The sequence below is a fragment of the Castor canadensis genome, chromosome 10, assembly GCF_047511655.1.
Source record: "Castor canadensis chromosome 10, mCasCan1.hap1v2, whole genome shotgun sequence".
NCBI lineage: Eukaryota > Metazoa > Chordata > Mammalia > Rodentia > Castoridae > Castor > Castor canadensis.
This window is the reverse complement of record NC_133395.1, coordinates 145071411-145095189: the sequence shown is the minus strand read 5'-3', so window position 1 is coordinate 145095189 and position 23779 is coordinate 145071411. Positions and strand designations below refer to the sequence as shown.

Genomic DNA, 23779 nt, shown 5'->3' with positions numbered 1-23779 from the left:
GAGGACTGACAGTCTTCTACTCATGGCAGCTGGGCACCAGGGAAGGGGCTTAACAACTATTAATTAGGGAATCAAATCACCTAGCCCCCAACATCTTCACTTAAATACCGTTAGAGCACTGTTAATTTTAGTGATAGGTATTTAACAATCCTCTGCTCTTAGCCAAATACACTCAGAAGAGTGTCATTTGTCTGTCTCATGGCCTTCCAGATTCTTCTCCCAGCACAGACAATCACAGGGCACCTGGCTTACATCTTCAAGTCAACCATGCTGTGACCTGTGGCCTTTCATACTTATCTGTTCTGTGGGGTGAGAAGCTGCAATCTAGAGAGGCTCAAGAAACCCACCAACGCAGAGAGGAGAGGGCAGCAAGCAGTGTGGCTCCAATGGCCTGCTCTCTGCCTTGCTTCCCTCCAGCCCTTCTCAGCCAAGACCTCCATGAAGCAGGGGAGGGGTCTGGGAGTCCAGTCTGAGGGGTGACAGACATGGACCACCTCACATGCACTCCCTGTCCCAAGGTGGCCCAACATATCAGCTTGAGAGGTCAGGGTCAGGATGACTGGACTGCCGGGGCCATACACAGAGGTGAGGTGAGCAGGGCGTCTGTGTCAGTCATTGGCCCTGCAGGTACATGTGCTTATTCCTCCTCCAGTGTCACCATCCTGACCACACTCTCTTCTCATCCCTCCGATGTCACTCTTATCTAGAACTGCTTTGCCTGTTTATGAAGAAAATTTACACCAACGCCACTGGAAATCAATGCCTCATTTCCCCAGAGTATGTTTGTCCTCAGGGTACATCAGGTGCAAAGGTCAGAGGTCACAGTCTGTCAGAATGGGATGTCCAGTCCTGCCAGGTACTCAGGAAAGCTCAATGTCTACCAGCCTGCTCCACTGTACAGAATAGAGCGGGCAGTCCCCGAGCACGTGAGAACAGTGACCCCCACCTTCTGAGATGGACAGCTTCCCCCACACCCCCCACAGACATCTCTGCTGGAAAGCCACCTGTCTGCTGACTTAGATCTTGGAGGGGCTCACTGAGAAATGCTTACCTCAACCTGCATCAGTGAAAAAGGACCTCCCCTTCTACTGCTCACTGGTGAGCCAGGGCAGCCTTCCTACTGTGTACTTCTATCAGTTGAGCTGCTGACCCTGTCCACCTCCCTGGGGCCATTCTCACGGAGACCACAGCCTCCTCTTGTTCTCTGGCCCTGTCATCCCCAGCCTCCTATCCTGTACAGGACACGTGCATGGATCCACACAAGCATATCAGGGATTTGGGGAGGGCAGAGGAGGTGGCCTAACTCCACACACTGGCCACTCCGAGTGTCAGCACCGCCTGGTCAAAATTCCCATCCAGTCAGCATCACCCATGCATGTTGGAGCTGGGCGGGCCACCATCCTTGGGGAAGAGCAGGAGGGGGAAATGATCTGCAGGGTGCACACAGGAGGGGCACACTGGGGACTTGGACTGCTTGGCGGTGAAGACCCAGTGAGCGTCTCAAATGGCAACCAGGGAAGGAGGTGATTGGCCTGGCCTGAGGTGCTTCCCACAGGTGATACCAGAATATGGGCTGAAGAGAAGGAGGTCCAGGTGGGGACAATGGAATGAGTGGATTTCAGGGGGTCTCAGCCCCAGAATTATACCCACATCCCTGGAGGGCAGAGGAAAAACAGCACACGAACGCCAGAGTGCTTGCATTCTTTTATCTTTTTATTGGCAAAGTAAATATATTTTTATGAAGGACCAAAGAAAATATACATAATTGTAACATATGTACACCAGCTTTATAGATTTTTTTAAATTTCAAATTTACATAAATGTTGACGTTATTAAAAGATATTTTATGTAGATGTGTACCTATGTACAGTTTATTTACATACATTCATAGGATGTGAAATATACCTGTCAAAACAAGCTAGTTGGTTTGATATTAATTTCTAGACAAGGTGAGGAATGCATTTCTAAACCAGGGCCGGGAGGCTCTAGCCAGTGCTCCCTCTCCTCCCCAGGAGGACCCTGGAGGCTGGTGTCTGGATTTGTCTAGGACTGGGAGGAGGGGATGAACCATGCTGGGTACACATGCCCACGGCTCTGTGCGTCTATCTGTCTTGCACATTTAACTCAAGCACATGCACTGCAGGACCCACCAGGAGGGCACTGGTCACCTCTCCCCCGCATCAGCCCATTGGCCAGGTCCTGACCCCCATCCTCCAATGACCTGCCATACCCTCAGTGAATCATGCTTAGTGCTGTATCTTGGACACAGCTTCCCTCACACCACAGTGCAGCCCTGGACTTTTGGCCTACTTCCTTCCTCCCAGCATGGCTCCCTGTGGGAACTGACCATTTCAAAACTGCACATTTCTTCTTCCCCAGCAATAAAGTGTTGGCTTTGGCCCATGTGGGGAGCCTAGTAGGAGAAGGGCCAGGTCCCCAGACCCAACTTCCAGCTGGTGGCTGCGGTGGAGGCCTGGCCACGGGGAAGGCACAGAGACAGGAAAGGCCAAGGCCAAGGGCCGCCAGTCACACTGGGGGCCCAGCCCCCAAGGACACGCGGGGGGTGGGGTGGGGGGCGGCCCTAGATCCTCCCAGGAAAGGCAGCGGGTGGCAGGCTCTGGGTCACACCTCCTAGGCGTCAGAACGTGAGCTGGTAGCATTGTCACATCCCTCTGAAGGAGGCAAATAAATTATTGCTTTAAAAAAAAGAGAAGAAAAGAAAGGCGGGTGTGGACGGCGGGGCGGGCGCCCGTCAGTTCAGGGCGCGCACGGCGCGGCTGCTCCGCGGGAAGCGGTGCACCTTGATGTGCTTGGACAGGTGGTCGCTCCGCGCGAACTTCTTCTCGCACACGGGGCACTGGTACGGCTTCACGCCCGAGTGCGAGCGCCGGTGCCGGGACAGCTCGTCCGAGCGCGAGAACCTGCGGGACACGGCGGTCAGCGGCCTCGGGGACCCCGGCTGGGCCTTACACCGGAGTCCCTCTGCACCCTCCGCCAGCCACCGAGGCCCCGGAGCCCCGCGCCTCTGGCTGGGCCCATCCTCACCGAGGGTCAGGGCTGCCCCAGCAGGAAGGACTGGAGGCTGGAGTCCCTCCTCCTGCCCGGTTTGCCTCAGCTCTCTGAAGTCAGCATGCTAATCACCGGCTTTTCAGTCACTCAAAGTATGGCCACACTGCCAGTATCACCCCAGTCCTCATCTTCCCTGAAGGTCTAGATAAGCCCATCCACAAGGGACACTGAGGCCCAGCAAGGAGGCTGCCCCACTGATGGACCCTGCTGTCCTGTAGCAGGAGTCCCCTAAAATGCCCCCAAACCAAAATGCACTCCTGTGAGGTGCTTCTAAGCACCCGGCTGCCTTGGCATGGCCTTCTCTTGGCCTCTGCAGGCCTGGGCAAAACACTCGTATCACCAGCAAGAACCTGAGCTGGGCCAAGATGCCCAGACCCTGGGTCCTTGACCTCAGGGGTCTGAGGTTCTCCACACGTGACCCTGGCCCTGGTACTGGCAGCAGCACCCCTGCACCTCACCCCTTCCCCAACATGTATACTGTCACACACAATGAGCACACATGCATACACATACTCAAGGACAAGCAGAGCACACATTCCTAGACGCCAGGCCACTGAGCAAGAGTCAGGTTAAGTGTCACCCAGAACAGCAGTCCCCATCCCACCCAACTGGTAGGAGCTGCGGCTACCGCTGCCCTGCCCTGGGGTGGGGGCCTTGATCCTGTAGACAGGAATAGCTGGACCCAACAGCACAGGTGCTGGGCAGGGCTCAGCAGTGTCTCTACCTTCTGTGCTGCCCCAGGACCTGGGGCCCTGATCCCAGATGGGGCAGCTGCTGCACATGGAGACCACACTTCAACCCACACCCCAGGGTGTCAAGGGGGCCGGCCTGGCACAGAAAGGAGCTCTCAGTCCATTTTCTGACTCAATAAAGCTTAGTTGTCCTGTGTGCCAATTACAAAACTGAGGCTCAGAGTACTGAGGGCTGATCCAAGGTCACCATGACAGAGCAGCTGAGGCTGGAACAGGGGTCCCTGCACAGCCCCTGAGGCATCCTTCCTCACCCTGCCTGCTCTGGTGACAACAGATGGCCTGACCTCCTCCACCAGCCCCTCGGTGTGGCTCAGCTGTCTGTGACATCCATGTCCTGATCGAGGGCCTCCTACTCTCGGCTGGAGTTGGGCATACAGCTTCTGAGGAGGTGAGGTGGCCCCGGCAGGGGAAGCAGAAAGCTAAGGACACAGTGCAGAGACCATGACAAAGGCTCAAAGCAGCCAAGTCGCAGTCAGCAGGCCAGTGAGATTCACTCTTATGGCCTCGTCTTGACAGCCCCCACCCTACTGAGTACCCTGGGTGATCCTGAGTCAACGACTGAGCAATCCTGGACTTCAGTATCCTCCGTCTTCCAAAGAAGACCTTGGGTTTCCTGCCTGCCTCCTAGGCTCATCTGAAAGGTGACAGACAGGCTGAAGCAGCCCTGTGGTTGTGGTGACACTCTGGGAGGGACTGGCAGCTGAGGGATAGCCAGGTCAGAGAACAAGCTGTCTTCATTCCAGAGTGCCCTCCCTGCTGCCAGAGCATCCTGGTATCTGAGGATCTGTCCTGGGACTGAATCCTGGAGACCCCTACCTCACACCATCACACTCTCTCAACAGCAGCTAACGGAGACAACAATGGAGAGGGATGGGGACCCACTGGGTAAAGGGCAGCCTCTGAACTGACCCTGAAACCTGGGCAGGTGGCCAGCTTGCTTAGCCTTAGTTTTCCCGCCTGGAGGCAGGGAGAGCGACAGCCCTGTGCCAGAGGATTGTAAAGGCAGTGAGGCAAGCGTTCAGGGCAGTGCTCGGCTGTTGTATTAAGACTGTGAGCTCTTCACACAAGGAAGGGGTAAGGATAGGTAAGACACCTAAAAAACTAGCTAGCATTTGTTGCCCTTAACGCAGAGAAACTAAAGCAGATACCTTAAAAGCAACTGAGGCCATTAGGAAGAGGGGACCAGGAACTAGAGAAAAGGTTAGATCAAAAAGAATTAACCTAGAAGGTAACACCCACGCACAGGAAATCAATGTGAGTCAATGCCCTGTATAGCTATCCTTATCTCAACCAGCAAAAACCCTTGTTCCTTCCTATTATTGCTTATACTCTCTCTACAACAAAATTAGAAATAAGGGCAAAATAGTTTCTGCTGGGTATTGGGGGGGGTGAGGGGGGGGAGTGGGTGGTAAGGGAGGGGGTGGGGGCAGGGGGGAGAAATGAACCAAGCCTTGTATGCACATATGAATAATAAAAGAAAAATGAAAAAAAAAAAAAAAAAAGACTGAGCTCTTACTGCATACACAGAGCTCAGAGCAGGGCCTGGTCCCTGGCAAGTTCCTGTTGTCTGTAGGTCAGGCCCAGCTGAGTTGCAAGGCACAGAAAGCACAGAGTGCTGGATGCTTTCTGGAGCAGCCTGGGATGTTGGCATTACAGTCATAGCACCTTCATGAGAAGGTAATTTTTCCTCAAGACACTTATCCACCATCTTCTAGAAAGCCATTATCATAAACAGTCAAGTCTCGGGGATGAAACCCCTCAATTGTGCAGTGCACAACCTGTCTGACCATACAGACATGGAGCCTCTGACTACCATGAGGATGGGGCCAGAGAATGCCTCACTGCATAGGAGCAGCAGGGATACAGGGGTCAAGAGAGCAGGCTGGGAGCCAGAGCACTGGGTTTGAATCTTGTCCTCACCCCCTCTTGGCTCTGTGGCCCTGGGCCTGCAATTACCTCTCTCTAGGCCTCCTGTTTCCCCTTTGGATGTCAATGTACCTGCCACACAGGACTGATGACAGCTATTAATATGCACATAAGCTATGGCAGAGGGGATTCTTTCTGGAAGGAACAGCTTGGCCACTCTGGAACAGGATGTTCTGCTACAAGAAACAAAGGAGGCCTGTGTCTGAGAGCGGGGCAAGGAAACTTCTAGGAAGGTCGGCAAATAGCCACTTACCAGATGCTCAGTTCACAAAAGGCCAGAGTCTGGCTTCAGCCCCTCAAGGGCTCAAAGTCATGTCCCAAAAGGGGAGGAACAGGGAATCCTGCATACAAGATGACAGCAGAAGGAAGTGGAATTTGAACCTGGGTGAGCACCAGCCCAGGCAGTGAGAGGGGGTCCTTGGGCAGGGCAGGGGTGCTGGCATGTTCTGGGAGTTCAGAGCTCAGCGTCAGGGCCAGAGGCAGCCAGGAGGCAGAAAAGGAGAAGAGGCCTTGAGAGGCAAGTGAGGGTGCAGGGCTGCTGCCTGGAGCCCAGGCCCATCAAACAACGCAGCAAGCCACCCACACCCCACACATACACTGGAAGGTGAGCAGAGAGGCTGGAAGGCATACCCAGGCATATGCAGGGAAGCAGGCAGGTGGATTAAACTCCTGGCTCTCCCACTTACTAGCTGTGTGACCACAGAGAACTTACTTAACTGTTCTGGGCCTCCGTTGCCTCCTGTGTAAATGGGGACCCACCTTGTGGACCATGTAGAGCACTCAGCAGTGCCTTGCCCTCGTTGGGCCGTCACCATCACACCTGCTGCTCTTAGCTCTTTGCCCACAGCCATGAGCACAGAGTCTGAGAAAGCCACAGCCTGGGGGCGGAACAGAGTAAATGTAGCCACTTTGCTACTGCTGGAGAGTCCAAATGGGGGTACAAGACTGAGGCTGCATCCGCTCATGAACTGCACTCACAGGCATGTGACATGATTGGTCTGTGCCTCAGTTTCCCCCTCTATAGGATGCAGGCTGGTACCTAGACTGTACAGGGCTATGAGGACTCAATAAAGTAATACGTGTGGGTGTGCAGAACAGAGCCTGGCCATTCCAGATCATTTACTACCATTCAGACAGAGGGTGTGGAGAGGCCAAGCTGCAGAGAGCAGGTCATGCTCCTAGGATGGGAGGAGGCCAGGGCACCCTGGGCAGCCCAGAGCCACTCATCTCACAGAGCCAGAGTGAGAAGTATGGACAGGATGTCTGTGCGGTGGATTGCATGCTAGACACTTAAAGGCAAGGATGGCCTCAGGAGGCCATGAGTCCCGTGGAAGGAGAGATGCAAGCAAAGCGGTTGGGTGAGGGATGCAGCTCTGAGCAGCTCAGAGCAGTGCCAGTGCACAGCAAGTACTGAGAACTGGACAGGTCACCATCCTCAACACAGTTACTTCTCCAGGCCGGTCCCAGCTGCCCCAAGGTGGGATCCATCCTCCCCTACAACAGCTGCAAGGGCAGCAGGCTCCTTCCTTCCCCAGTGGAAGACCATCACCATGTTTTTGGGACCCACAAATCCCATGGATACAACCCCTGGGCCTACAGATCCCTGAAGTCAAGCAGAGAACCAGCTGCCCGGAGCCAGTGCCCTCACTCCCCACTGCATGGTGCCTCTGCCTCTGTGCCCCACCCCCCCGCAAAGGTGCACTGCCTGGGAGAAGCCCTCTGGAAACTGGGATGGGCTGCCTGGTGGCCTTGCTGTGCTAAGTGCACCTCCTGCAAGAGCACCACTCTGCACTTTGGGGCACCTTGGAACCATCCTGCTGTGTGTGGGCTCGGACAGAGCGGAATCTGTGCTGAAGAATCCACTCTCTCTCGCATCCCTCCTTCAGCTCACCACGCCTGAAGCCATGTGACGTGCCTCCCCGAGGCACACGTGGGGCTGAGGGTCCTATCTGCTGTCTGGCTCTGGGACACCAGGAAAAAGCAGGCCCTATCATCCTGGGAAGTGGTGGAGCAAGTAGCCTCAGCCCTGCCCGGCTTCACTGCAGCTGGAGATCCACTCACCGATGGTCAGCACTGGCCAGGAAAGGATGCTGGGAAAGGTGAACCTGGCCTGAGTCAGGTGCTATACAGGCAGCTGTCCAATGGCAGCCCACCCTCTCTGTAGTCCCTCATGCACACCAGGCAAAGGCACAATGAGTTCCCTTGGGGATGGGTACCTCCAAGGGCATTGTCCCCGTGTATGAAAGTGACAGGTGCTGTAGAGCACACACTCGGGCTCCACCCTAGATAGGAAACTGAACGTTGGCAGGGGCACTGCTCTCGCGGCACAGTAAGCTGGTGGCTAATCCAGGGGTGGGACTCATGACCACTGCCCCACTACCTTCTCCTAACAAGGTGCCACAATGCTCTCTTCTCTTCTGTCAAGGGCACCCCCATGCCCGTTCCCTCTGGCTCCTCCTCCACAAGCCTTGACTACCATGCAGCACACCATCTACTGCCACATCTGATTCTGCATGGGCTCACTACACCAGGATGTGTGGTCAGAGAGGTGGGGACACCAGGACTAGAACCCTGTGGGGCTCTCAGTACATCTGAATGGGGGTCAGGGTGGGACCAGGTAACAACCTCTCAGAAAGGGTCTCCACAATCCAAGACACTGTTTGGGAAAGCCCCTTTCTGACCCACTTGTGCCCAAGGGAAAGTGATCACCAGCATCACACCTCACAGTGACAGCTCCCATCCACAGCATGGTTTGGCAGACCAGGCCCCTGCTTGGGACCAATGCTCATGGGCCCTCACAACCAGTCTGTTCAAGAAAACACAAGGCACAACTACTTCCACACCCACATTTACAGGCATGCACACAGCAGGCCTACCACACGTACCAGGTGCAGAAGCACACGTGGTTATACGTCCCAGACACACAGGAGGACAGGTATACACACAGACTACACACCCATGGTGTGAGCCACCTCTCTCACACTCACACAGAGCGACAGCCAGAACAGCAAAGCCAAGGACTGAACTGGAAGCGCCTGCCACCCTCCATGCAGCTGGAGCTTCTTTTGGGATGGGTATCCCAAGCTGAGGAGGGCCTAGCAAGGTATCCCTCAGAGTGCCATGCACTTGCAGACTGCCTGCCTTCCAGGATTTTTTTTTTTTTTTTGGTGGGCTTGGGGTTTGAACTCAGGGCTTCATGCTTACAAAGTAGGCAATCTCAAAGTAGGTGCTTTACCACTTGAGCCACACCTCCAGTCCATGACTGCCTTCAGGAAAGGTGGTCTTGCCCTCCTGAAGGTGAGCAACACCTGGGGCCCAGAGGAGGGTGATGCACAGGGGCCCATCAGTCCCTGGCACCCAAAGGCTACATATCCCTGTGCAAGGCCCCTACCCTTTGAGGGCTGGGGTAGGTCCCCCCAGCCATGTAGAGCAGAGAGCCTGGAGGGTTCTCCCACCTCTGCCCCAGCATAGCCAGCCAGCCCAGCCCTCCCTCTTGGTTGGCCTTTGTGCCTTCTTAAACACACCTCCAGGTCCCCAGGGAGGAAGCAAAGGCCATGCCCAGCCCACAGAACACCAGTCTGTTAAAGCTCACCACCCTGACTGGAGAGGCAGTATTTGCAGGATGTAAGGCCGGCAAACCTTACAGAGTGGTGTGACCTGGGACAAGGTTCGTGGCCAGTCTGAGCCCCAGTGTCCTCAGGTGTGGGCTGGGAGTGGTGGTACTTACCCTGTGGTGCCACAAGGCATTGATGATGGTGCTGTGTGCCATCATTCACAGCTGGCCCAGTCAGCACCCCTGCCCTTCTGCTGCAGCTTTGGCTCTCAACCCTCACCCTCATCCCACTGGATTGGGATACCCAGCATGCAGCACAACCCATGGCAAGCCTTACCTGATCATTAGGAACCCAGAGACCAGGTGGCTTCCGGCTTTAGTAATTGCAGGGACAAGGAAGTCTCTGGGCAGCTGTGCCAGCTCTGGCCCAGTGCCCTACCTGCCCCTCTCTGCCTTCCTAATCACCTTATCTAATGGTGGAGAAAATGGCCTTGGCTACACACCCAAGCAAGCGGGTATGAGCAGGCCTCGAGGGCCACCTGGTTTAGTCCCACATACTGACCTCCAGCCGCAGCCCGGCCAGGTGCAGGCGAAAGGCTTCTCGCCTGTGTGCCGGCGCAGGTGGGCCTTCAGGTGGCTGCTCTTGGTGTACATCTTGCTGCAGCCAGGGAAGGAGCATTTGTGCATTTTGATGAGTTCTGCTGCTGGGTTCTTGGTGAACTTCTGGCCTACCAGGAGACCAGCAGGGCCGGGCCCCAGAGATCCCGACCCAATGGGCTTGGCGGCGATGGGCACAGGGGCAATGCGCACAAATTTGGAGGGCAGGTTCAAGTTGGAGGAGGGCACCACCTGGGGCACAAGCGCAAAGGTCTGCCCCTGAATGTTGACCAGGAGCTGGGCGACCTTGACGTTCTCAGGGGCCTGTCCAGGGGAGGCAGGCCCTGTGCCTGCCTCGTGCTTCACAGCCATGGGCTGGATCTGCAGCAGCACAGGGATAGGGCCATCGGGTGCCGGCCCCTCACCTGGGCCCTGGGTGCCACCTGCATTGGTGTCCCCTGGTGGAGGAGTACAGCGCTCTCTCCCGCCAGACCCAGGGTGCAGGTGGCTCCTGTGGGGTCCAGCTGAGAGCTGGCTGCAGGCCTCCAGGTCCTTGCTGCTGCTCTCTGGAGCCTCCCTGACCTCTGGCTCCATGTTCTCCTCCAGGAACTCTTCAATCTCCTCCAGGGTAGGCTGGAAGGGCCTGGGGACATCATCGGAGTCACCCAGGGGGAACTCAGGGAAGCAGAAATGCTCCCCCTTCACAGGCATGGGTGCCCTCCGCCAGGCCCCCCAGGTCACTGGGCCACTGCCATCTCCAATGCTCCCACTGCTACCACTGCTGCCCAGTGTGGCCTGGGACAGCAGGAAATCCAAGATGCTGTCCTGGCCCTCGGCACCCTGGCCTCCACTGTAGCAGGAGCAGTGAGCTTGTGAGTCAGGGCTGGCGCAGGAGCAGGGGCTGGAGGCATCGCTGTCGTCCTCTGAGACGGGTGAGGGTAGCATGTGGTACACCCGCCGGCTGGCCAGCCTCTCACCCAGATAACCCACTGGGCATTTCGGAGACGAGAAAGTCTCGTCCACTGGAAGCAAGTGGTCCACCATGCTGGCCTGGCCAAGCCGGTGGCAGCTGCAGAGAGGAAACAAGGGAGGTCTGGTCAGAAGGACAGGGCACTCACTGCCACCTTGTGGGATCATGTCTACCACCCTCAGTCGCTTGCCCATAGCTTCCCTTTGCCAAATGCCTGGGTCCGGCCTCCATCCCATGAGAGAACAGGGCCTGCAAGAGTGTTTTCTGAAATTGCACCACTCTGTTTGCAAAAGAACCCTCTCCAGGCCCATTGCTCAACCCAGGCCCTTCTGGTTTCAAACAGATTTTCCAGAATGATCCTAGAAAAGAACACACTCGTGTCTGTGAACGACCAAGTGAGTGTGTGGCAGAGAGGCCTCCTGGCTCTCTGAACCCCAGAACGGGCCCAGGTTGGGGAGGTATGTTTGGGGAGGTACCACACGTTGGGGAACCTAACCTCAACCCCTCGCCTGCTGAGTCACAGAGGAGGTGGGAGGGAGAATAGCCATTTGCCTTCTGACCCCATGTTGTTGGGGCTTGCCAGGTTGAGCAAATAAAAGTACAGGCTGCCTGTTAGATGTGAATTTCAGATTAAATAAAAATAAACTATTTTCAATATAAGTATGTTCCCTGTGTGGGGTGGGACACACTGGTATTTTAACATTGTTTCTTCTTATATTCAAATATAAATGCCTGTATTTGAATCTGGCAGCTACAGTTTGAAGATTAAAAAAAAAAAAAAAAAAAAGCCCAGCAGTAAGTACCTGTTCCCCCACCCAAAACGGGAAGGCTCACCCAGAGCCCAGCCTGACCCTCCCTTCCCTGAGCAGATGTGAGGATGGTCAAGCAAAACACTCTCAACGCACCCTGGCTTCCCATCTTGCGAACGAGGCCCCGCCCCTCTGGTGGTACAGTCCACAGAGCCAGGAGCCCCAGTTGTGCTTGGTCTCCTTGGGCCTCACCGCCTCTAGTGGGATAGGAAACAGGACCACCCCTGGGCCAATGAGGAAGATGTCCCCTGCCCTGCACCCATGGCCACTGCTCTTTGGTCTGGGACACTCACCGCCTTGGGAGGGCTCAGTTAAAGCCCGTCTCCCCTCTAGCCAGTGTGTTCCATGTCTCTGCTGTGTCTCCAGCACTGGGTGCAACACCTGGTGCCCAGGAGGGGCTCAGAGGATGTTGACAGAGAGGAGACGCAAATTCTGCGTCCTCTGAAGCCAAAGGCCATGCTAGATCTGGCGTCCAAGAAGAGTCAACAGTGTCCGGCTGGGATGGGGCCACCTCTCTGGACCTTTGTCCCTACCCAGTGGCCACAGTGGACTGTATGTTTATGAGGTTGGGAAGGGTAGCCAGAGAGTCTCTGCTGCTTGGCATCACCTCTGAGCCCACCCCCTTGTCTCCAGGACCACTCCACACTGGGCGCCTGGCACTGCCCAGGAGGCAATAGGCCAGCAACACCATCAGTTATGACCTTGGGAAAGTCCTCACACCCCCAAACCTCAGTTTCCCCATCTATTCCATGCTTTGATGACCTCTAAGCCTATTTTCTGCTTAGAGACACCAACCCCTTTGACCTCAGCTCCCATACTGCCTGGAAGCTTCACAGAGCTCCAGGACCAAGTCCCAGGGCAAGTTTGCCAGGAGGCCACCTGGCTCTTTGGTTTAAATACTTGTTAAGGATTTAAACCTGGGACTGTGTTTTAAAATGCACACATTCAGCCTGGTGCAGTGGCTCAAGCCTGTAATGCTAGCTACTCCTGTGGTAGAGATAGAAAGGATTATAGTTCCAGTTTGAGGCCAGCCAGGGAAGAAAACCATTCATGAAGCTCACCAATGACTGGGCATGGTGGTGTGTGCCTGCCACCCCAGCTACACAGTGAATCACAAATGGGCCTGGACCCTCTCTCAAAAATAACCAAAAAGGGCTGAGGGGCATGACTTAAGTGTGAGACCCTGAGATCAAACCTCAGTACCCCAAAATAAACAAATAAAAAGAAAATATACACAACCTGCCAAAAAGCGAGGCTGGACAGAGCCTGCACTCCACTCTAGGACTCCCAACCCCCTTATCCACCCTCTGAGCACAGCCCCACTTCTTATCTGCAACTATGAACTGGGCGACCTCAGGCAGGTGGCACAGCCACTCTGTGTCTGTCTTGGTTTGTGTGATGGGCTGCTGCCAGCAGGGCCTGGCTCCCAGGGTGCATGTGCATCCACTGAGCTAACAACACAGCGCCTACGGGGTCTGCACACACAAGCACAGAATCAGCACTTTTAGGTGAGCTGCAGTCCCGCTGCCCCTCTGCTGTGCCAAGGAAGGGGGATGAATGCTGCAGCCTTCTGAGGCCCCACACTGCCTGCCTAAAACCTCCCCTGAAACGTGACCACTAGCTGGATCCACCACAGTTTAAGCCAGGGCCTTCCTGTTAAGTGCTAGCCACTTCTCCAGGCAGGCGTTAATTTTAACGACAGACACTGAGATATTCCCCAAGAAACAATGAAAATGAAGTGGTGGAGGACATCCAGCAGGATGGAGGCAGAAGGAAACCAGCTCTAATGACCTCTGAAGAAATGGGTTCAGGGCCTCAAGGCTGCCCACTGGCCCAGGCCCTGTTCTTCCACCACTCCTCCTCCTGCTGCTCCATATCCACTCACCTATGTCACCTCACCTGAGCCACTGCCCTGCTATTCCTTGTGTGGGTCCCCCTTCCCCCAGCCCTGGGGTGGGGCTTCTTGAGATCTCAGCTCACAAGTCACTCTGGTACTCTGCCCCACATTATGTAGAGGTGCCACTGTGGGAAGCTCTCTTGCTTGTGTTTCTGCACTTTGCTTCCTGTCTTCCTCCCCACCAGAATATAAGTTGTTTGGACTGTATAGTCCAAGACCTTTTCCCAAAGTCAAAAATAGGGCCTAGCAGAATTTGCTGAACCAGTGTGAAGGAAAGGTGATTCCGGGAGCCAGGAGCAGGGTGGCCTTGGTCAGGCAACAGGGTCTTAATGCAGAGTTGGTGTCCCCTGAGGAGAGACACTGTAGCACCGAGAAAGGGGTCTAGGACTTCGGGTGCAGGCCTTAGAAAGTGAGTGCCTGGGCTGAAGCCGGCTCTGGTCCCTGAAAAACAGCAGCACGTGGCGCAGACTGAGAGGCAGGCGGCCTGCAGGGGGAGGGGACGAACTGTTCCGGGCATAGTCCCGGCGCCGCTGGACTCCGCCCCCTCTCTCAGCCGGCCAGGCCTGCTGTTTATCCTCCCGGGGACACAGCGGCTGTAGGAACAACATGTAATTGATAACAAGCCGAGTGCTGGCCAAGGGCTTGCCATTGGGTCAGCGTGCAAATCACGGGGGTGGCGGGTGGGGGCCGCTCTTCAAAATAAGAGTCTCCTCTCTGAGCTATCTGAAGGCCCCAAAGTCGCCTGGTCCCGCCATTCTCGCACCTGTAGGGCGGCTGGGGCGCCCCACGGGGCCACCTGGTCCTTGGGAGGGAAGCGATTTAAAGCGCTCAAACACTGGGGGAATCCATCACCTTCGTGGGACCGTGACAGCATTGTGCCTTCCTGGAGAGGGGGGTTCTGTGGATAACAGCACAGTGGGAGGGAAGGGGCAACAAGAGGGCATTAAGAGCATGGGGGTGGCCTCTCCTCTGACTCCGTGGATGTCACCCCTTAGCCATTTCTCTAGTAATATTCGGTCTAAGGGGGCAAGGGGACTTTGCGTGCCGGGGGATCTGAGCGCAAGTCCTGTGTACGGGTGCGGGTGTGAGTTTATGTCGTATGACTGCGTGCGCGGGGCGTAGTGATCGGCGGTGTATGTGATTTGTGCGTTTGTCCGCGAAGTGCTCGCGCGTGGAGCCGCGAGTGCCCACTAGCGAGTGGGAACTTGCGTGGGAAAGGAAGGCATGGGGAGCTGGCTCAGACCCTTCAGTAGAACCCCGGAGCGCGGTCCGCTGGGCACCGTGTCCCCGGCCGTGCCACCCCCTCCCTGCCACTGCCACCGCAGCAGTGACCGATAGTAACCCCTCTGCCACGGGCCCCTCCAGCCCCCACCAGGCCCGCCAGCGCGTCCTCCGCCCCCTCCTCTCGACAGGCCCTGCCCGGCGCCCGCCATATGGGAAGCCGGCCCGTAAGGCGCGCCACGGACACACGGGGCCAAGGCTGAAGCGGCGGCGCAGGCCTTAGCAGGAAGGTGCTGGTGGGAGACTGGGGGTCACCCACCCATGGGCTGGACCGACCCCTGCCCCACGCGGAGCTCGCCCCGCTCCTCCGACATCTCGACACTCGCGCCGAACTCGGACAGCGCGTTCCCAAGGACGGCCAACGCCATCCCCGCATCCCGGCCAGACCCCTGGTCACCCCGGGCCGCGTCCACGCGGCCGTCCGTCCCCGCCGCGCCTTTCCCACCTGGACTTGGCGCACGCCTGGCCGGCGGCCAGGCCCCGGTGGTTCCGTGGCCCGGCGGCCCGGGCAGGGCTGGGGGCGGTGGCTCGGTTCGGGTCTGGCGGCGGCCGCGGGCTGAACCGCGGGTCCTGCGCTCGCTTGCCCGCTGCCCGCGGTCGCTGCGGCGGAGCCCTCGCCGCCCGCCGCTCTCTGCGCTCTCTCCGGGCCGCTCACGTGACGCCGCGGGCGCAGCGAAGGCTCGCAGGAGGCTCGGCCTCGGGCGCGCGCCCCATTGGCCAGCGCAGCGCGTCACGCGCCCTGCCCCGCCCCGGTCCCGCCCCGGCCCCGCGGGGCTCCGAGCAGCCCACGCGCCCGGCGCCAGCGAGCAGCTGGATCTGCGCGCAGCTGGATCGGCGGCCCGGTTCGCCACCTTCAGCCAGCTCCCTGCTCCCAGCCCCTCGCGATGGACACGCGGCGTCCACGAGGGTCCACTTCCAACGCTCGGTCCCAGGTGAGCGATACAGGCCTCAGGACTTACGAAAAGCCCAGAGATGGTCAGGAAGGGCAGTCCACGTGGGGCGGCTGCTGTGGGGCCTGGCTAGCTCAATCTTCCCCACAACCCGCTCTCCAGCCCTAGAGCGGCACCGGCCGCCGTGTTCTGTTAATTGCCAGATGGAGTAGGGAACTTGCGGGGCGGGGGTGCGTATTGTTGGAGAAATACGGTATCTGGTCTTTCCGCTAGGCAATCACGGTTACCTTCCCGAGAGTGCGCGCGCGCCGCACTGCCTCCGGGCCTCCGGGATGGTCGGAGGAGGTTTGCTGGACCCCGACCCAAAAATGATTGTCTCAGTCTGTCTGCAGCACCTTCCTAAAGACTGCACCGTGCTTTCCAGTCTGCAAGAGCGGTTCAGTCTGTCTGAAGCAATCCCGGGACGCATTTGCGCCCAGCTTAGATGGGAGAAAGAGTGAAACTCTGGGTGTTTGCCCAAGGGGAACACGTGAGCGGAGGGTGCTGTGTACCCTGCTGCGCCCTTTAACCCACAGTCTAGTTGGATCCCCAGCCGAGCATTTCACAGATGAAGAAACCCACTCGGTGGGGGCGTGGGTCTTCCCCAGCCACACAGGAGCAAGGAGAGAGAAGAGGGATAGGCAGTGCCAGGTCTGCCTGCCCACAAGGCATCTTGCTGACATTCCCAGGAACACTGGACTGAGATCCTTGAGCTGGGCTTGGTTCTTTTCCCCCTGGCCAGGAGAAAGGGGAAGCACTTTCACGTGACTCAAGATCTGGGGACCCTGTCTCCAGGCCAGTGCTGGAGAGGAAACTCCTGCATCCAGCAGCAGTCAAACAAAGCTTGGCCAGAGGCTTGGGAAGACCTGTGTTTGAAGATGGTGACAGGCTTTACAGTTCACACAGCGGGAACACACTGGCTAGTGTGGGCAGAGCAGGTGGAATTTGCACATTTTAATGAGAAGAGATGGATCTGTAAAATTCAGCTACTCCCATCTTGTCTGGGCAGGGCAGGGTTAGGCAAAGCCCTTCTCCAGCTGCCCTCCCTGCCCTGGGCTCTTCATTCCTCACATGCCCTCAGTCCAATGTCTCCCATCCCCTGCGGGCAAAATGCAGCCAAAGGTCAGGTGCTCAGAAACAAAGATGCATCCTGAGTAGCTTCTGCACACAGGGAAGACACCACAACTTTCTGGAGACTGAGGAACAGCCAAGGAGAGCCATTGAAATCTGAGTCAGAGCCTGTCCTTCCGGTATCAGAAACTCCCTGTGGCTTCCACCTTACTCCATAAGTCCAAGTCAAGTTTTCACTGCAGTATACTCCAGGACACAACTTCCCATTCCATCCCTCAGCTCTTCTCTCCCCGTCACATTACTCCAACCACATGGCCTTCTTGGGATTCGTCAGGCATGGCAGACCCTGCCTCAGGACCTTGGTGTTTACTGTTCCCTCTGTCTGGATAAGCTCTTCCCCCCCAGAATTCACATGACTTCCTCCCCTCCTTCAGGTTCTGTTCATGTGCTAGCTTCTCAGGGAAGATGTTACTCCATCTAATGTATTAGCACCCCCCCCCCAGACACATTATTTCCTTTCCCTAGCCTGGTTATTTTTTTTCTAGGTACTTACTACCTTCTAACTTATCACATAGATGACCTTTTATTTTATTTACTCATTGTCTCTCCCAATAGAAGGTCGGTTCCACCAGACCAGTGGTTTCTTCTGCCTTCCCATCTCCAGCACTGAGCAGATAGTACGTGCCCAACTGTGGAATTCAGAAAGACTTAAAGCAAACGGTCAGTTTGAAAGAAATTAAATAAGGTTCAAGAATTGACCCCATACAGGTAAAAGAATTGCTTCCTAGAGAAATTAGAGCAATTTTCTGGCAAGAGAAAACTCTAGAGACTGCTGGCTTCCTACCTGGCTCATTCTTTCAGCACTGCTCCAGGCCTGACTAACTCCATTCATCCTCCAGATAGAAGCTCCAAGACTTAGTCCCACGCCAACCCTACTCTTGGCCCAGGCTAACCAGTTCTGCCTGTCCTTTGTAGTACAGGGCCCAGAGTCTGGTATGGGCCCGGTGTCTGTGTTGAATGAGTAAGTGAATGCAGACATTGGCATCCTGATTAGCTGAAGGGTGTGTAACAGCTAGATACACATTTACCCCGTTCATATCTAGGGCTTCACACATGCTAGGCAGGTGCTGTACCAGTCAGTGACATTCCCAGATGCAGAGAGAATTGATCTTTAAGATTTCTTGCAAGGGAGGAGAGAATGATGACAGGTGGTCCTCTTTTGAACAGAGAAGACAAGGAAAAGATTTGTCTCCACAGCACCTCTAACATAGAGCCTTTGACATACTTTCCCTCCAAAGAAATTCCCTCCCTACTTCTATATAACCAAGCATAGTAAAAGGCCTTAGAAGGATATGAAGTTCCTAGGCTCTGAGAGCCTGAAAAGAGCATCTACAACAAATTTTTGGCAAATCCTGACAGGTCCTGTCTTTTCAGAAAATCTGTAATTTTTTTTGGTGGGCAGGGGGAAGGCAGGTTGTTTTTGTTTTAGAGACAGTGTCTCACTATATGGTCCAGGGTGGCCCTGGAACTTGTGATCCTCATTACTCAGCCTCCTGAGTGCTGAGATTATAGGTACACCCTTCTGTACTTTTGTTTTAAGATATCTTAATTGCAAAATTTATACAGCTTTAAAAGACAAAGAATATAAAGAGTATTGTTTGAATGTTACATGACTGCCTGAAAAATCCATTTGGGCTGGTGCCTTTTTCGGGTGTTGATCTTTGGTCCATCCTTGAATATCACACGTTTTCAAGCTGTGTTTGACTTTAGACTCTCTTTTAATTATTCCTGCTCCCTGCTTGGTGGGTCCTTTTAATCTGAAAGCCCAAGTCTTTTCTTCTGTCCAAGAAAATTTTTTTCCTATTTCTTCTTCTTCCCCCTAGATATCTGCATGGATCACTACCTCACTGTTCAGCTCTCTGCTCCAAAGCACCAACCACATGCTTCCCGAACACCCATCAAAGCAGCACTTCCACTGCTTTCTGTTCCCCAGCCTTGATTTATTTTATCCCATGGTCTGGATTTTGTGTGCTTTGTTTATTTATCTGTTTATTGACTATCTCTCTCACTAGCCAGCAAGCTCCTTAAGCATGTACTTTTGGGGGTTTTTTTGTTTTGTTTTGTTTTGTTTTCTCCTATGTCCCCAGAACCTAAGACAATGCAGAAATATCTGTTGAGTAAAAGAAGTGAAAGATGAGATTTTTTTTTCTTCTCACTCATGGTAAAATTTCTGATAGCCATAATGTCTTTGGAGAAGTTCCTCAATGAATGTCATCACATCCTTTATCCCACACACATGCCACACCTCCCCCTGTGTCCCAAGCCCTGCAGTCTCCCAGCTGCTGACAGTGGGCCCCACCCCTCCTCTCTTCTGGGCTTAACCTCTTCCTAGGCAGACATACCTCAGCAGCTCACTTCTGGGATTAGGACCAACAGTGGCCCCATGGACTCTCTGGTTCTGCTCACAGGGGTTGTCCTGAGCGCCCCCAGGGCTGTCAGCCCTCACTGCTCACACAGTTACTCAGGAGTGCTTACCTGTTGGGCTCTGTAGCAAAGCTCACGTGCAGCATCTATGAGTTTTGGGCATCCAGCCCTCGCCCCACCCCTGCTTCTTGCCCTAGAATCCTCCCCAGACATCTCCCCTGTGTGCCTTGCTGTGTTGCAAAGCACGGTGGCCAAAACTGAGCCCATCAGTCTGGCCCCTCTTGCCCTGGTATATGAGTCTGCCACAGTGGCTGTAACAAATACTAGAGACAGAGATGCATTCCTCCAGTTCTGGGGACTGAAAGTGCATGGCCAAGCTGTCACAGGATAGATTTCACCTAAGGCTCCTTGTCTTGTAGATGACTGTCTCCTCTTTGTTGTCACATGGTCTTCCCCGGGCATGTCTGTGTCCTGATCTCCTCTTATGAAGACACAAGTCATATTGGATTGGAGCCCACCCCAGTGACCTCATTTTACCTTAATCATCTCTTCAAAGGTCCTAGCTCCAAAATACTGCTACATTTTCAGACTGGGGCTTAGGACTCTACCCTGTGAATTTTGGGGTACAACATTCAGCCCATAATTCCTGGGCACCTCAGGTCCACAGCAGCCCCAGAGCTGCCTTACCCGGAGCCATGTCTAGTGACCCCAGCCTAGTTACAACTGATCACCCGCTATACCGCACAAGCTATGTCCTGCCAGCTTGACCTCCTTCACCCTCACACAGTGGGACACAGCTTACCCAGGGCGTCTTCCTGGCTGAGAGCCCTACATGGCTCCCTGTGGGCACAGGACAGGCCCCCCATTCTAATTTACCCTGCCATTCAAGGGTCTGCCTTACATGACCCTTGCCAAGTGTCCTCTCGCTCCCACATGAAGGAAGAAACTTGTCTTGGACAGGCCCAAGCCAGGACACTTAGCCTCTGCCTGAGTTCAACTCCTGGCCCTGGCTCTTTTTGGCTGTGTGACTCTAGATGAGCCCTGTCCTTCTCTGTAAAGTGGGGATGGCTCTATAGTGTCTCATCCATGGGGTTCCTGCTCAGATCCCCCACAAAGGCTGTGGCAGAAGCGGTGCTGATGGAGCCTCCAGACGCCCCAGCTCTGTACCCAACACAGCCCCCCCATGTGAGGACCCAGTGTGGCAGGGGCTGCCCAGCTGTTCCTGCAGGATTTGGGGCTCCTGCACTGTGGGCTGAGCTCCGGTGGGCTCTCCACCCATTGTGACCCTGGTATTCTCTGGGCTGCACTGCCATCCATCCGAAGCTCCTCCCCACCTCTCCTAGCTGTCCTGGCCATTCTCACCTGCCCCTGTCTCTCTCCACTCTGCCCTTCCCAGGCATTTCCCCATAAATCTCTGACAAGTCTAATTCCTTCTGGGCATTTGCTTCTCTGAAGACAGGAACTGATGTAGCTACCCCATGGGTTGCTTGGGGATTAGGTAAATTGCATACAAAACCTTAGAAAAATGTCTGGAACCAAGCAGAAATTTCTGACTCTGAGCCTTCACTTCCTGCAGCCCATTCTCAGAGATATCACCCTTGTCTAAATATAGAAGATATCTGTGAAACCTCTTATAGTCCAGAGTTTCTTAAATTCCCTGAATGCATTTAGCTTTTTCTAACTGGAAGACTTTGCACTATTGCTCCCTCTATTGTGAACTCTTTCTCTCTCTCTGTCTTTTTTGCATTTCTGAGGTTTGAACTCAGGGCTTACACCTTGAGCCACTCCACCAGCCCATTTCTGTGATGGGTTTTTTCAAGATAGGGTCTTGCCAACTGTTTGCCTGGGCTGGCTTTGAACCATGATCCTTCTGATCTCTGCCTCCTGAGCTAGGATTACAGGTGTGAGCCACTGGCGTCCAGCTTCTTGTGAACTCTCTTACTCCTCCTCTTTCCCAGTGAACACCTGCTGATCCTTCAGGTGTATCTCAAATGTACTTAGTCAGGGCCTCTCTTCCAAAGCACTTCTCACGGTTTGTAATTATCTATTTATTTGTGTCCCTTTCTTTAATGCTTGTCTCCCCTTAATAAGATACGTCTTCTCACTTCACAGCAGAGAACAGAAGCCCCCCCCCCCCACACACACACACAAAGTCTGCATTTCCCAGCTCTGCACGTGGCAATGGCCGTGCTCTGCACTGGTCCCCTCACTTTCCCTCTAGCTGCTTCCAGGACCATGCACTGTGGGCAGTTGCTGCAAGGAGGGAGAGGGAGGGAGAGTACAGAGCCCAGAGTGCTCTATAGGGCAGAGTCACCTCACCTGCAAGGGCTCAGTGCAAGCCAATCATGGCTTAGAGTCTCTGTTACAAATGACAGTCATCTGCCCACAGGACAAGTTCTGTGAGGCTAGAAAGGTGTCCCCCTTCATTATCACCATACTCCCCTGCCTCCTGATAGTCTTTGATTGACACCAGTGGCCCCTGACTTAGGACATTTGACTTTGTGAAGGTGTGAAAGTGACATGCACTCAGTAGAAACTGGAATTGGAGCTTTGGATCCCCTCCTGTGCTGCTGAGGTGCAGCTGCTCTTCCCTGGGTGTGGGTGGCAGCAGTGGGAGCTCCTGAAGGCTGCTCTGCAGGAGGGAGACGGTCATGCTACAGTGTGGCCGAGCCAGGCTGCTTCCTAGCTTAGGTGCAGTCCATGCATTTTCAACATCTGCTATTTCCACTTAGAATGGACTTATGAGGCCACGATCCCATGTCAGTGAGGAGCACCTGCTCCTGGGGGACCCTGGACAGCACTTTGGAGCAGGGCCATTTCCTAGTTATCTCAGCACCTGACCATGCTGAGAAGGGCTGGGTACAATTGAGAGCAGTGCTGTCCAGTGGGACTTCCCGTGATGGATATCCCACTTCCTTGGGAAAGGACAAAAGGGCCCTCTGGCTGGGGTGGGCAGCCGGAGGAAAAAGGCAGCCCAGGGCTTTCAGGTTTTCTTGGAAAAGCTTTTGTGGACCCCCAGCAAATCCAGTAGGTAAATTGTATACCAGGCACAGAGCTGAGCAAGAACACTACGAGTGACTGCTGTTTGCCTGCCTGGCAGTGCTCCAGACCTTGATGACTTCCACCTCACGCACACCCACCCTTCGCACCTGCCTGAGGACCCAAGTGAAACTGAATTCACATTCAGAAATGGAGACAGAGGCACCCCACCAATCCCTCCCCAGCCTGCCCTCCCTCTGCCTGTCCTCCCCGGCTGCATCAGGTGGGCCACACTGACTAACAGTGACAGTGAACAAATGAGTCACTCTGCTTGGTAGTCCTGGGAGCTTTGCACCTGTTTTCCAGACATCCTCAAGCTGAAGGTCCTGCCCGGGGTGCCAGTCCTGTAAGCCCAGCAGACCCGGTCACAGGAATCAAGGGCTGGTGTGGCCCCTGTTCAGAACTGGCAGGGCTGGCTTCACTTTCAAGGAGATGGCACTGCAACCAAGCCTAAGGGCAGTACTGCCCAGATTCCAGGAGGACTTCCCAGTCACTCAAAACAGGGAAACACCGGTCTAGGTAAAGACAGTGTGAAAACAGCCCAGGGCTGAGAAGTTTCTAACCTTGCTACTGATGCAAGCAACAAGTTAAAACAGGTTGTCCTTTTTACCCAACTGGCAATGACATTTTACAGTTGCAATACTGTTGAAAAGAGGTTAAACTGTTACCTTTCCAGCAATTTTGTGCCACGTCCATAGTAAGTATACATTTGGAAACCAATTCAAAGAAGCCACCAGGCTTGCTGTCAGATGTACACCCAAACTGGTTCTTTCCAACGTTACTCACCACAGAAGAAAGCCAGAAGAAGAAAACTGATCACAGCTGTGCTCCCCCATCTCCTGCAGCAGAATAGCATTTGTCGATTTCATCCGAAATTGACCCAGGGCTTCATGCATGCTAGGCAAGTCCTCTGCCATTAAGCCACAACCCCCTTCACTGGTCAGTTTACCCTAGGTTTTTAAAAGAACGCTTAAGAGCCAGGGATGTGGCTCGAGTGGGACAGCACCTTCCATCCGGAACCACAAAAATTTTTTTAAAAATAAAGAAGTACTTGATGGAAGTTAAAGTGAAAAAGGTGTGATATGAAACTCTGCCTGGGAATTTTTCTATATTCATGGGAAAATTAGAAAGAGATAGATAAATATTTACATTGCTGATTGGGGGGGGCGTACTGGGTTTTGAACTTGCTGGGCAGGTGCTCTGCACTTGAGCCACACCTTCTACATCAATTATTTTTAAAATGGTCACATTGAGTAGTGGGATTAAGTGATAACGTTTTAATATTATGTATTCACTCTTCCAGTTTTTCTACTCTGAACACATTTCACTTTTATAACCAGAAATGAAATATGGTTTTATTGCATGCTTGTTTTAATTGTGCAACTTAGTATGTTATTTTGAAGTAGCTTTTTTATGAGTATAAAAGTAACTGTCTCCAGGTAAATGTTACAGGTGTGCTGCA

The 23779-nt window shown here is 54.4% G+C and overlaps 2 protein-coding genes across 6 annotated transcripts in view; one reads left to right on the top strand and one right to left on the bottom strand.

Annotated features, from left to right (window-relative positions):
- Window positions 1-1691: 1691 nt before the first annotated feature.
- Window positions 1692-16189, bottom strand: Klf15 (KLF transcription factor 15). 4 transcript variants are annotated; one of them, XM_074044527.1, is made up of 3 exons: window positions 16032-16189; window positions 9863-10966; window positions 1692-2672 (listed from the first exon to the last, which is right to left on the bottom strand). In XM_074044527.1, exons 2-3 carry the CDS (start codon window positions 10939-10941, stop codon window positions 2663-2665), a joined length of 1089 nt encoding a protein of 362 aa, XP_073900628.1. In that variant the 5' UTR covers window positions 10942-10966; window positions 16032-16189; the 3' UTR covers window positions 1692-2662. The 4 variants fall into 4 exon arrangements, with proteins under 4 accessions (XP_073900628.1, XP_073900627.1, XP_020041610.1 ...); XM_074044526.1 differs by having other exon boundaries at window positions 1692-2921; window positions 16032-16188; XM_020186021.2 differs by lacking the exon at window positions 16032-16189 and adding an exon at window positions 15300-15477 and having other exon boundaries at window positions 1692-2921.
- The window catches only part of Cfap100 (cilia and flagella associated protein 100), a 62196-nt gene continuing 54053 nt past the window's right edge, over window positions 15637-23779 (top strand). The window contains exon 1 of one of the 2 annotated variants that reach the window (XM_074044518.1): window positions 15637-15786. The gene's annotated coding sequence lies outside the window, so the exon portion shown is untranslated. The remainder of the gene's footprint in view (window positions 15787-23779) is intronic. The other variant, XM_074044521.1, reaches the window with a different exon arrangement.